We start from the raw sequence: 14,676 nt of genomic DNA on the forward strand, positions 1-14,676 counted from the left end.
TACTATCATTGAGGGTTGATTACTTCTCTATGTGATTCATTTGAATTGAAGCATATGATAAGAAAAATCATTGTATTGGTATCTCTCAAACTTTTGTCCATCAGCTTCCTCAGTCTAACATTATTGACTTTTCAGAAATACAAGGTTAGAACAAAGGAACAAAGATAAACATTGGAAATGAAAAATTCTTGTTTCGACAGTGTTGCATTGCATATGGAGGTTTGGCCAAAGTAACTTCGGCCCTCAAGTTCTCGAAACTACAGAGGTACCAAAACATTCGAAAATAGTGACAAAATCACCCCCTAAAGCTGACGGTAATAGAATATATTTATATTTATAAACAAAACAAGTGGTGAGTAGGTGATTGCAACGTGGTACGAGAACAGCAGCTATATTATCCTATTAGAATCAGAGCACAGCAAGAACATATGGAATTTAAATTACAGGTGTTCCGGTGGCAAGAGCATTGGTGTTGCTCATCTCCATTGATCTCTGCTTCTCACTGCAAAAATTCACCCACCTCGAAGCAGCGCTATTTGTCATTCTTTACCAAATCAGCTAAAATAGGTGGTGGTGGTCTGAACTTGAGGCTAAGGCTGAGGCCTGTTACTGCCCTACCTAAGAAGAATGAACAGAGACAGCTGCCAATTATAGACATAGAAGGGCTTGGCCTTGGAAATTCGGGAATAATAATATCTTCATGCTTGGTGGGTCTCTTCACTGGCATAGTCGTGGTCATATTCAATAACGGGGTACATGAAATACGAGACATTTTCTGGGATGGAATTCCGCTTCGGGGTGCTTCCTGGTTGAGAGAGGAGCCTATTGAATCCATTTGGACTCGTGTCATTTTAGTACCCGCTTGTGGTGGTTTCTTTGTAAGCCTCATTAACGCTCTTCGAGCTGCTCTAGATGAAGAAAACATTTCAGATATGAATTTTTATGATTATTTGAAGGCAGCTTTGCAGCCTCTTTTGAAGGCAACGGCTGCTTGTTTCACTCTTGGCACTGGCAATTCCCTGGGGCCTGAAGGTCCAAGTGTGGAAATTGGCAAATCCATTGCCAAGGGAGTTGGGAATTTATTTTATAAAAGTCCTCAAAGAAGTCTGTCTCTCGTGGCTGCAGGTGCAGCTGCTGGAATCTCTTCTGGTTGGTATACTGGTTTATCATTTAGACTCGATATCAATCTCATTTTCTTGTATTATGTTTTTTCTTATGAGTATAATGAATAAGGATACTCTCTTGTTCTAAGATCTCTATGTTTATTATAAATGAATCAAATGCTTGTATTTTTTCAGATAAAGGCTCGTTTAGATTCCATATCAGCACTTCCTTTTGTCATTCTCTTGTATTGAAGTTGAATTTATTTTTATGCTTTGTTCACAGGGTTCAATGCGGCTGTTGCTGGTTGCTTTTTTGCTGTAGAGTCAGCCTTGTGGCCGTCGCCAGCAACAGATACAGATTCCTACACATCGTTGCCAAATACAACTTCCATGGTCATTCTTAGCGCTGTTATTGCTTCTGTGGTGTCTGAAGTTGGTCTTGGTTCTGAACCGGCCTTTAAGGTCCCAGATTACGATTTCCGCTCCCCTGGCGGTAAATATAAATATCTCATCTCTTCCACATATAGATGCATAATCTGCACATTCAAGGGCCACAACACAACTTCGTTTAGTATTAATTGATGATAGTTTCATCTCAAAGCTAAGCATTATTGAATCTTGTGAGTCAAAAACTGGCATAATTTAGTTTCCCCCACCTTTCCCCTATAATTGTTCTTAGTAAATGACCAAGGTCCATCTTTTGCACATCAAATGCTTTAGCACTCAAATGCCTCATCATAACACATTCTAGTAAATAGCTTTAAATTAACGAGTGTATTGTTTTATCCATTACTATTTCTGACCTGGATGATTCTGAGAGCACTTAAGAGCCATAAACTTAAGGTGCTTCCGTTTGCATTTTCACTATGTAGTATGGTACTAGATGTGTTTTCAATAAAATGTTTAATTAAAATTCAACTTTATGGTAATACATGTCAACCCATTCTTTCCTACTTCAATAAATATTTAACGCATTTGCAGCTAGATCAAGAGTCTAATACTGCTGCTTTGATCTCCTCTACCTCTACTCAAACCATTTTTAACACTGCCACCACCCCCTCTACTGCCACAACCTTTCTCGTTTTTCTTTTCGCCATCATTGACAGCTCCAAAACTGTGGACACTTATTTAAAACTATCATCACTGCTGTCATCAAGAACGTTGGTGCTGCCATCACTGTTTGTTGCACTTGTAACTGCAACCATAACCATTATTAAAGTTCTTGTCTCTATTAACATAATATTAACCAGGCTCAGACATTAATTACTTGTAGTTTTGTTCTTTCGTGGCATACATTAAATGCTATCTTCATAGTCAATTTTGTGATGAGAAGCTAGTTAAGTCACTGTACAAATATGAACTTCTCCAAACAAAGGCTTAATACTTCTGGAAGTAGATAATCAAGCCTTTGTTTTAAAGATGATGATTTTAACAATAAAAACTTTTTATCTCATTTTCAGAACTCCCACTGTATCTATTGCTTGGTATCCTATGCGGTTTGATTTCTTTGACCTTATCGAGATGCACAACATACATGCTGGTAATTGTCAATGATCTTCATAAAGTCCTAGGGATACCAAAGGCTGTGTTCCCAATAATGGGTGGGGTGACTGTCGGTCTGATAGCCCTGGTGTATCCTGAAATCCTTTACTGGGGTTTTGAGAATGTTGACATTTTACTAGAATCTCGGCCGTTTGTGAATGGTCTCTCGACCAATCTATTGCTACAGCTTGTAGTAGTCAAGATAGTTGCTACCTCTCTGTGTCGGGCTTCTGGGTTGGTTGGAGGTTACTATGCCCCGTCCCTCTTTATTGGTGCTGCAACAGGAATGGCATATGGGAAATTCATTAATTTTGCAATTGCCCAATCCAATCCAGCAATTGATCTTTCCATCCTGGAAGTGGCATCGCCACAAGCTTATGGCTTGGTACTGTTCTATAACATTTTTTATAGAAACTGGATAGTTTTTTAAGATTTCAAGGTCTGATATACTTCAATCATTTGAAAGATTCTATTTATTTATTTTTAACAATTTGACGAATATGTCTCACCATGCTCTTTTCTGGAAAAATAAAAAGAAGAAAAGAATTCAATGGTTACTTTAGGTCAGAAAAGAATAATATAAATGATACAAGAAAACCAAGAAGTGAGGGAACATTTGGGGTACATTGTCTGTTGCAAAATCTTACCTGTGATTCTATTGCCAACATAAATACATAGACACCAAATTTAATATTCCTGCAACAATTGCACTAATTAGAGTTCCTTGTAAAGATATTAATCTAAAATGGGTGGATTGCATCTAACCAAATTTTCCTACCCAAGTTCTTTATTTTGCTGCCAAACGTTGAAGATTATTGCTGATTTCTTTACTAGTATATTCATAAAGACAGATTGGCCAGCCAAATTAAAAGATTTATAGAAATTATTACTTGTTTCCAGTTTGGGAAAGGTTCCAACTTGATTCTGAAAAGTCACCTCTACTGTGGAAAATAATTTACTTCTCCTTGTTAGAATGTATACCTCCCAAAGTTTGCTGTAAATAAAGCAACGGCTGAAAAGTTCATTTAGTTGACTCTGAGCTGTTACAGTGATATTTTTGAGTTGTTCTGAATATATTGTCATCTGTATGCTCAATACTCTTTTAATTTTCTGTTGATTAATAGGATTTATGTAGTTATCTGTAATTCATGATTGGGTGATTGTCTGAATTTCTTTTGTAGGTTGGAATGGCTGCTACTCTTGCAGGAGTGTGTCAGGTACCTCTTACTTCGGTATTGCTACTTTTCGAGTTGACACAGGACTATCGGATAGTTTTGCCCCTACTGGGAGCTGTTGGATTATCTTCATGGATTACTTCTGGACAGATGAGGAGAAGAGATGTCAAAGAGACTAAAAAAGCTGGACAGGAAAAGGCTCATACAAATCAACAATCTGAGATATATCTCAGTAGGACAAGTGGGTTGTCATCTAATTATTCACTTGCTAAAGAGGAATCTGATGCAAGCAACCTTTGTGCAGTTGAAAGCTCACTTTGCTTAGATGATTCAGATCTCGAAATTGAAGAGTTGGGGAAGAGAATTTTTGTTTCAGAAGCCATGAGAACCAGATATGTGACTGTTCTAATGACCACTTCCCTTACGGAAGTGGTGACTCTCATGCTGGCAGAGAAGCAGTCTTGTGCAATGATTGTTGATAATGATAATATTTTACTTGGTTTACTAACACTTGGAGACATTCAGGACTTCAGCAAATATGCAATAGCAAAAAAAAGTATTAGACATAAGGTACGGTACCCTTTATTTATATGTATTTCGTATATTACATAAAGGAATAATCTGTTCTATTCAAGATTGGTCTTGAAAAACTTCAGGATACACCAATATCTATCCATTTTAGTCCATTTATTTCAAGACAAGGATTCAACCTATCACTTTAACCAAGATCCAGAACTATTTGTGCATTGTTTGATGGAACTTTAGAACTGCTCACCGCTTTGAGCTTAAATAACTTAGCACCTCTGAAATCTGAGTCATACTAGTAGTAAGATTAGGAGAAGTGGGAAATATAAAAAATTTGGTTGCTTTAGAAAATCAGAAAAATGGAAAGGTAGGGAAAAATTGTGAATCACGAATTATTGTCAATGACAGAGGACAAGATCCATTCTTAATTTAAATTGAAAAAAAAAAAGGGGCTCAAATCGGTACTTGGGATCATTTACAATTGATTGGTAAATGGCAAGGTACTTTTCCCTATAATTGAAAATTATTAATTTTGTGACATTTATAAAGAAGATTTGTGAATTACTGGCATTTTGCATATATATTCATGTATTTTGAAGCTAAATAAGTTAAAGTTAGAATTCCGGTCATATTTGTAGTATTCTTAAATACCCTAATAAGGGATTTCGTCTTCCTTTTTCACTCATGTTGTGCATTTGATCTTGCTTACTTGGCTGATGCTATTGCAGGAGCTGTTGGTGTCTGAAATATGCTTTGATGGTGAAAAATGTCGAGTGCCATGGACAGCTACTCCTAGTATGGACCTTCTTTCTGTTTTAATGACTATGAATAGGCATGGTATAAGTCAAGTTCCAGTTGTGTTGGAGCATATTGAGGATCACAGAGGACACTTAGTTGGCCTTTTAGACAGAGAATGTATCAGCCTGACTTGCAGGTATCTTTTTACTGTCTCGTTGATGTGTCTTTTTACTGTTCCAAGATGCATTTCTTGCGTGCACAATTGTAATTGAATCAATCTCAGAAGTTTATTTCCTGCTATGAATTTGGAATTGCTGTTAACTATTTGTTTTATGATAATCTCATCTTTGTTAATACAATCTCAGATTGTAGTGTGTTATTAATTTTCCTGTTTCACTAAATGAAAGTTTCTAACTGATCTACCTTTTTCACCTTTTTCCTGGTTTTTGATGGGTGCAGAGCTCTAGCAACCAGAAAATCCCTGAGCTAGTGTTCTAAGTTGTGGAAGATGAGCTTCTTTTAGCATCATATATTTTATGAGTCAAGAGAAAGCTATGCATCATAAGGAGATTTAGATCATTATCCAATTTCTGGACATCCTACCACTACCAGTCTACTCCAGGTGAATGCTATGCAGGCATCCTCATAGTTGCAACCTTGGAGGCCTCGTCCACACTGACAGAGTTCTGGTGTTTTCTCATTTAACGGAAACACTGAACTAGTAACTATGAGCACAGCTGGCTATGCAGCATAGGAAGGAAAAGAGGTTTCCTATTGGTAAATAGACTAATTGTTTAGCTTCCAGAAACCATATCTACAGTAGAGGAACAACAGGATGCGTGACAAGAGTAAGTGTACATTCTTGAAGTCTATGGTTTCTCTCATCAATTGTTAGACTAATGGATTCTCAGGTTGGCATAATAATATGAATAAAATCTGCCCAAACTGCAGTATGCTCCAATTCTTTGTTAGTTTATAATCTGTTGTTTCAATTTGGCTTGATGTTGTAAACAGGTGCCCTCAGGATTGCATCTTCCTTGTTAACTAGTAATTTTCAGGGCTCGTGCAAATAGCTTACAGGTAGTTGTAGTCATACGAATTTGGAATGCTTATCATGGGAGTAAGGAACTTGCGAAATAAATGCAAAGCATGTATTCTGGAGAGTTCAGTTGATGCCGTCAATGTGGGATAGCATGGACCTGCTTGTCATTATTCCCAACAGCTATGCCATAAAATTATTTGTCCTTTTTCTGGCTGAGACTAGAAATAAACTAGAAAAATCCATTTATGGTTGGTTCTATCTCTAAATTTATCCATTCAGTATAGCCTTTTGTGGAGATGGTTGCTTAGTGGTGGAAATTTGTCAAATTAGTACATTTTTATTGTTGGTGGTAAGTTAATGAATGAAGTCTCAATGTCGTTTTGGTGGGATGGATTGTAGGAAATTTCAGTCCGTGAATGTTATGCTTATAAGGGTGATTTTCCACTCATAAACCATTGGATTTATGGCCCGGGGTTGGCATGTTACTGGCCAGATTTCTGGTTCCAAACGGTTATGTTTTGATTACTTATTATATACCTATATTATGTTAGCATTTGGTATTGTCGTCTAGTTCTGTACATATGTTACGTTATATTTCATGGAAAATATACAAGCAATCTGGCTATATTTAAAACAATAGAATGATGTTGCCATTACTACATTGTTTAATACATACAATAAACTTGAAAGAAAATGAATAGTCATATTGTGTAAAACATAAATATTAAGGATCTGAGGTTTGCTGCTGCCATTGGTGCTTATGCAATGTTTAGGACATGTAAAGTTCTGCTACTTTCGCTTTAAGTACATCTTTCTTCTTCTGACCCAAAAAAAAAAAAAAACCGTACTTCTTTCTTCTAAGTAACGTACTAATAGGCCCCGGCCAAATATTTGAAGGGAATGCTCGAAACAATTATGAACTTGTTAGACTATAGAAACAAAGTATATTTGAGAGAATTCTAAAACTTGTTGTGAACCTTCAAGACTAATCGACAAGTTAATGAAACTCTTGTTGTAGTTCTAGTAATAATCTTGACGTCTTCATCTCTCATCACTTCAACAGCCTTTTCTGAGCTTGCTAATGGCAAACCAACCTCATGAGCTGTCAGTGCTACAATTTCATTTACATTTACAACCTGAGAAAGGACATGAGAAAAAAAGCAAAATGGACAATGCCAAATCATTTAGAAAAACAAGTTAACTTAATAGATATTTGATAGATCAAATGAGGTGCTGGTCTACTATAGGAAAGGAAAAGGGCGTAATAGAGGATTACAAACTGGTGTGACAGAGCAATAAAGGACATATGGCAATATTGGAGAGGGAGAGTACGACATTCTGTAATGGGAGTACTGAAGGAATTACAAAATGGGAAGAATGTCAAGATTTTGTTTGAGCAGCGTAAGAGTTAACTGGTCTGTATTTGCATTTCCAAAAGTATAGTAATCACATTTTGATATCAATATATACATTTTCTCTTGAAACTTGTTCTGTTTTATTGTTGGATTGCTTAAGTGCATGAGTTTGGAAAAGGAGTTCTATCAAGCGGTATCAGAGCAGTCGCTCACTGGGGTATGGTTAATACGAGAATGGAAAATAGAGAGGATAATGTTGAGAGAGAAGTTACGGGGATGCAGAGAGACCTTACCAGGCTGACAGAAACTATTGCGTCCATGAGGGAAATAATGGTGGACATGAAAAGCTAGATGCGGCGTAAGGACGAAGAAGAAGAAGTTCGTTGGAGAGCAAAAGAAGAAACTCATTGGAAAACAGAGGAAGAAGCTCGTCGGAAATTAGTGGTGCAGGAAGAAGGCAACCACTCTGGCACAGGGAACCATCACCACCACTACCACCTCCTAACCAAGGGGGTTATAACTTGACAAAGGGGGAAATCAACGAGATTAGGGAGGACGAAAATTGGAGCTCCCGATTTTTTCCCTCAAAGACCCTTACGGCTAGATCTTTTGGGTTGAGAGGTACTTTGTCATCAACCAAGTCGCCGAAGAGAATAAAGTCTTCTCCACAGCACTGTGCATGGAGGGAGAAGCTCTTCATTGGTATCAATGGACTGAATCTAGAACTCTAGGGATGTCATGGTTGGCATTTAAGGTGTCTTTTCTTCAAAGGTTCAGCGGTGCACAGGAGATCAGCCCTCTGGAACTTCTTATGTCGACGAGGTAAATGAGGTCAGTGCTGGATTACCGCCGGCTATTTGAAGAAATAACAGCAATGACTGTAGGAGGAAGAGAGGACGTGCTCTCTGCCGCATTCTTGAACGAGTTAAAACCCGAGATCTGAGCTAAGGTCAAGCTCCAACAACCCAACATCTTGGGCCAACCCAAATCATTAACCAAAATCTCTATCCTTTCTAGAGAGTTGAAGAAAGAAACTTGGTTTTGGAAGAGGCCCAGAGAAGGTACCCAAGCCCTTTATAACCCACATTCTCACCCCTTTCCCTTCTAATGTGGGATCCTAACATTCCACCACGCTTCCTCTTACAACCCATTCAGATCTGATGAGAATGCCAAAGCCCAAACATATCCTACCCAAACCCATATAACTCAGCCCAATATAACCCAAACCCATTCAGCCTACAACCCAAGAAATTCATCCAATAATCCAAACTTCAAACATTCTTCCACCGAAATGGCTCAAGCTATGCATCTTCTTCAGCAGAAACCTTCAGGTCCACAAACTTTCAACGAGATTTTCCTTTCCAGAAGCTAACGGAATCAGAAATTCAAAGGAAGAGAGAAAAGGGGTTGTGCTATAGATGTGATGCGAAATTTTCACTTCGGCATAGGTGTGGAGAGAAACAATTTCAGATTGTATTGACTTAAGGGAGGAGATGAGGATTTAGAGCTGTCAGAGGAAGAGCAAAATGAGGAGGTCACAATTGAATAAAATAAGGCCAACATTGAGCTATCCATCAATTCAGTGGTGGGGATACAAGGGCAAAAAACAATGAATCTCAAGGGGAGTATTCACGGTAAGGGATTGATTATGTTAATTGACAATAGGGTTTCCCACAATTCATTGGTTTGGAGGCAGTAAGGAGGTTAGGACTTTCAATGGTTACAACCCCATCATTTAGAGTCAGAGTGGTAGATGGTGTTATTGGGTGACTTGTCAAGGAGAGTGTAAAGTGGTTTCTCTAGAACTACAAGGCATGGTAGTGGTCCAGGATTTTTTCCCCTTTGAGATGGGGAGTGCTGATGTAGTGCTCGAGATGGCTTGGTTGGAGACTTTAGGAGAGGCAGTGATTGATTGGAAGAAGCAGACCATGAAATTCAGGTAAGAGGAGAAAATGGTTGTGTAGGGACCTTTTCCTAAGCAAAACGATAGTTGTCACTAAAGGCTATGATTAAAACCGTACATAGTGAAGGTCAAGGTGTGTTGGTTGAGTTTGGGGAGACTCAAAAGCAATCTGGAAGTGAAGAGGGAGTTGATAAAGTGTTAGTGGAGGTGTTGGATAGATTTAGGCAGGTGTTTGAGCCCTTGACCGAACTACCACCCATTAGGACTCAGGACCATTCAATCCAATTATTTCCAAGAACCCAACCTTGAAACCTACGACCGTATAAGTCCTTGTACTACCAAAAGAATGAAATAGAGCACATTGTTAAGGAAATGATAGCCTCAAGGATCATAAAGCCTAGCGTCAGTCCATTTTCAAGCTCGGTATTGCTAGTAAAGAAGAAAGATTGTGGATGGAGATTTTGTGTAGACTACAGAGCAGTGAATAAAGTTATAGTACCTTATAAGTTTCTGATTTTGGCAACTGATGAATTATTTGATGAGCTTGGAGGGTTGTTGATATTTTCCAAATTAGATTTAAAGTCGAGTTATCACTAGATATGAGTCTACCCTAAAGACACCCATAAGACGATATTCAGGACTCATGAAGGGCATTAAGAGTTCTTAGTTATGCCCTTCGGGCTGACAAACGCGCTCTCCACCTTTCAGGCATTAATGAACAAGGTTTTCAGGCCGCACTTGAGAAAAATTATAATTGTCTTCTTTGACGACATTCTCATCTGTGACAAGGGGATGAACGAGCACTCAAGACACCTGGCGACCACCCTTCATATTCTATTGGAACATTAGTTGATTGTGAATAAGAAAGCATGTTTGTTCGAATAGTGATAGATAGAATACTTAGGGATGTGATTTCAGCTGAAGGCGTAGCTATTGATCCATCTAAGACAGAGAGTGGCCAGTACCAAAGAATGTGAGGGCACTCCGTGGGTTTCTCGGATTAACAGGCTATTATCGACGCTTTGTCTAAGGCTATGGTAAGATTGTATCACCCTTAATGGCTTTACTTAAAAAAGATGCTTTTGAGTGGAATAAATCAGCCCAGATAGTGTTTGAAGAATTGAAGAAGATTATGACAAGTGTGTCAGTGTTGGCTATGCCAGATTTCTCTAAAGAATTTGTGATGGAAACGGATGCTTCAGGTAATGGATTAGGGGCAGTCTCAATGCAACGGGGAAGGCCACTCACATATATGAGTAAGAGGTTATCGATGAAGTCTCAATTGAAATCAGTCTATGAACGGGAGCTCATGGCAGTGGTTCTAACTACTCAAAAGTGGAGACATTACCTCTTGGGACGCCATTTGGTCATTAGAACTGACCAATGAAGCCTGTATTTTTTAACCAACCAGAAATTATTGAGTGAGAGTCAACAGAAGTGGGTTATCAAGTTGTTAGGATTGAACTTCGTCATACAATATTGATCAGGATTGGAAAATAAGGCCACAGATGCTCTCTCTCGCAAGGAGGAGGAAGTGGAACATAATGCATTAACCATGGGCTGTTTTGCAGGTATGAAGGATTTAGAAGAGGCTATTCGCTGAGATGATAAACTTCATCACATTATTGAGCAACTCTTAATTGATCCAACCAGCCAACCTCCTTTTTAGCTTGTGCGGCATCATTTACTTTGTCATGAATTTCACTTATCACCCATAGGGGGGCATTCTAGATTTTTTAGAACCTACAAACACATTGATAATATGGTATATTGGAAGGGGTTGCGGAAGGATATTAAGACTTTTATGGAAGCTTGTGTAGCATGCCAACAAAACAAATATGAGGCTTTGAGTTTGGCGGGATTATTGCAACCACTACCCATTCCAAATCATATCTAGGAGGATGTGTCAATGGACTTCATTATGGGGCTTCCCAAAGTCCAAGGGGTGGACACTATCCTGGTGGTCGCAAATTGGCTCTCAAAATATAGCTATTTCATTACCTTAAGGCACCCCTACACAACTAAGGAAGTCGCTAGGGTATAAAAGAGATAGTCCTACTACATGGGTTCCCACAGTCGATCATCTCCAATCGAGACAAGATCTTTATGAGTCATTTTTTGGGTGAGTTGTTTCCATAGTCGGGGACTCAACTCTAAATGAGTTCTGCCTATTACCCACAAATGGATGGGCAAATAGAAATAGTAAATCATTGTTTGGAAACCTATCTCAGGTGTTTTGTTAATGGGCAGCCACAACTGTGGCCAAAACGTGTACCTTGGGTAGAATTCTGGTTCAATACCACCTTTAATGTGTCGATTGGTATGTTCCCTTTTAAAGCTCTATATGGTTGTGATCCTTTGACGGTACTCAAGTATGCAGAACATTCCTCCAGAGTTGATGAAGTCAACTAACAACTCCAAAACCGCAAGTACATCCTCCAAGAATTAAAGAACAACCTGGTTCAAGCCCAAAATTGCATGAAAACATATGTGGATAAAAAAAGAAGAAAAGTTTATTTTAATGTGGGAGACTCAGCATATTTGAAACTTCAACCATTCAAGTTATGCTCCTTGGCAAGGCACCACAATGAAAAGCTTAGCCCATAATTTTATGGTCCGTTTGTAATTAAAAAAATAAAAATCAAGGCAATAGCTTACCAATTGGACCTACATCCCTCAGCTCGCATAAATGATGTTTTCCATGTTTCCAAATTGAAGAAAGTCATTTTTCCCATCCCCAACAGCCAACCACTTCCAGAAAACCTCAACGAAAACTTGGTTTTGAATGTGGAACCATAAATGGTTCTCCAGAAAAGAAGACTACTGAATGGACAATGGGAAGTCCTCATTCAATGGAAGGGACTACCGACATTTGAACGCACTTGGGAAGACTTACACACCATCAATACCCAATTTCCTTCTTTCCACCTTGAGGACAAGGTGACTCTTCTTGGGGAGGGTAATGACAGATCAAATGAGGTGCTGGTCTACAATAGGAAAGGAAAGGAGCGTAATAGAGGATTACAAGCTAGTGTGACAAATCAGTAAAGGACAGATGACAATCAGCATAGGATAGATGGAAATATTGTAGAGGGAATGTATGACATTCTCTTATGGGAGTATTAAAGGAATTACAAAATGGGAAGAATATCAGGATACGGGTGATATTGAGTAAAGTGAGGACAAATGGAAGGGGAAAGAGGCTGGCCCTCGAAGCTCAACAGTGTTCTTAATTTTCTTGAGTCTGTTTTGAGTCTCTAATTTTGTTTGAGCATTGTAAGATTTAATTGGTCTGTATTTGCATTTCCAAAAGTGTAGTAATCACATTTTGATATCAATATATACATTTACTGTTGAAACTTTGTTTTGTTCTATTGTTGGATTACTTGAGCACGTGAGTTTGGGAGAGGAGTTCTATCAATATCATATTTTAAATTCATCCGTCCAATGTATTAATCTTAATTCTTGCCCCACCATGTTCTTGTACATCGTCATCTTTAATACCATACAAGTAATCTACAAACCAAATAGTGTCGTCAAATTTTCTGGGCAGGTATTATCCTAAATCCCCATCCAACCATGAGTTATATACTTGCCTGAGTATGCATCATCCATGAAGATCAATAAACTGCAAGGCATCAATAAGATAGAGAAAGGATGGTGATTATCCTTCCACTGATCTGTCTTTAAAACCTTTCCATTAGAATTGTTGTCGTCAACAGTGTTCTTCAACACGCTTGTGCTTAATCTAAATTTTGAATGAGTGAAATCCATCAAAACAGGTGATCCAAGAGACAATATTGCTACCACCGAAAAATATGCGGGTCCATCTTGATGTGGCTGTACTGACAATAATGTTGATAAGGAACTCATGCCTAGCTCAAAAATCCAACATAACCAAAAAAATGATGATGTCATATTATCATAACTAACATCAAAGGGTGAAATATATAAGATTATAGGCGAGCTCAGTACAAACCCTTATTCCTTGGTTTGGAAGATATTAATTGATGAGAATGTGATTGATTGCAGAGGGAAATAGCCCCCATTTTTCATGTATTCGTTGTGTGATCATTGTTAGCCAAGGAGGCACTACAAGAGAGAGGAAGACATATTATGAAATCTTTCTAATCTTTAACACACAATCAAGATAAAAACACACAAGAACAAAACCACAACAATACACATAGATTTACAATGTTCACCTATCCAAGATTGGACAGGTTACGTCCACGTTGAGCTCTGGAATTGAAGGAGCTCGTTGCACTAATCAGTTAGAATCAAGAGTTTACAACAAAAATCCAAAGATCTAACACTCACAAACAACCAAATCTCTGGCATAACCCAACCTAGAGAACTCTCCCTTGAATCTCTAAGATCTTGAGAGCAAAACCCCTCTCACCTGAATGACTAATTCTCTAATCACTCACTCACACCAGGTTACACAGATTTGATCTCAACAAATCAGTCTAACAGAGAAGCTTTAAAGAAAAATCAGTACAGTTGTAAAAACCCAATTGAATTAAGATCCTTTTAATGTGAATTCCATTTTTCACTTGAATCTTTTCCATTTTTCACCAGGTACACCTGAATGACAAACTCTCTAATCAATCCTTGAATCTTTTCCATTTTTCACATATTATTTTTAATCAAACACCACAAAAAAGGTGCAGTAATTCAAAGAGGTGGCCAATCAAGTTTTTTGGCATGGTACGAAAAATTCCTTGAATCTTTACCATTCAATAAAAAAATGCTCCAATCATCAATATAAAAACCTTCGCGAGGGCGTCCATGGCCATAAGTATCCCACTCATTAAACCTTAGATAATGATCTTCATTGGTGAAATAAATTAAATGCATTTGGCTGTGTCATCTCCCAATTCTTTGCAAGAAAAATATCTTGAACCATTTCTACTCAAATAAAACTTTATCCCCCAAACTATCCAACTCCACCCATCGCATTATGCTAAATTCTAACTTATTAATCTTAAAGTTTGTGGTAGTTGAATCTTCATCTCTCACAAATCAACAAACACGTAGAACCTCACCACATAATTCCAACAAATAACTCAATTTTGTTAATGCCTTAGGAGTCATTTTAAGTTCGTAAAATTGAGTCTTCATCTTAGTAGTTGAACCTTCATTCTTAATTTCAGAGGAAGCATATTATTAATATCCATGAATGATGATGACCCGGATGTTATAATCTCTAGTCAAAATGTGAAAGCAACCTTTAAAAGAGATTGCATCAATTAAATAAGTATCCACTTCCTCTTCTTTCTCTAGTGCAAAT

At 38.0% G+C, this 14,676-nt stretch overlaps 1 protein-coding gene and 1 pseudogene across 1 annotated transcript; one reads left to right on the forward strand and one right to left on the reverse strand.

Moving 5' to 3' along the window:
• Positions 1-396: 396 nt before the first annotated feature.
• Positions 397-6,740, forward strand: LOC116105107 (chloride channel protein CLC-e-like). The gene is made up of 7 exons (XM_031391529.1): positions 397-1,149; positions 1,387-1,596; positions 2,564-3,030; positions 3,827-4,390; positions 5,074-5,279; positions 5,543-5,931; positions 6,098-6,740. Exons 1-6 carry the CDS (start codon positions 429-431, stop codon positions 5,571-5,573), a joined length of 2,199 nt encoding a protein of 732 aa, XP_031247389.1. The 5' UTR covers positions 397-428; the 3' UTR covers positions 5,574-5,931; positions 6,098-6,740.
• LOC116105084 lies at positions 6,737-14,012 on the reverse strand (annotated as a pseudogene).
• Between the last annotated feature and the right edge of the window lie 664 nt (positions 14,013-14,676).

This window comes from Pistacia vera, unplaced genomic scaffold (genome assembly GCF_008641045.1).
Source record: "Pistacia vera cultivar Batoury unplaced genomic scaffold, PisVer_v2 Contig492, whole genome shotgun sequence".
Lineage (NCBI taxonomy): Eukaryota > Viridiplantae > Streptophyta > Magnoliopsida > Sapindales > Anacardiaceae > Pistacia > Pistacia vera.

What these genes read in the sequence shown, in the direction of transcription:
- LOC116105107 (XM_031391529.1), top strand. Translation starts at nt 429, where the DNA reads ATGGAATTTAAATTACAGGTGTTCCGGTGGCAAGAGCATTGGTGTTGC. An exon ending in AAAAAAGTATTAGACATAAG is followed by an intron (nt 4,391 to 5,073) that starts GTACGGTACCCT and finishes ATGCTATTGCAG; the next exon opens with GAGCTGTTGGTGTCTGAAAT. An exon ending in TGTATCAGCCTGACTTGCAG is followed by an intron (nt 5,280 to 5,542) that starts GTATCTTTTTAC and finishes TGATGGGTGCAG; the next exon opens with AGCTCTAGCAACCAGAAAAT.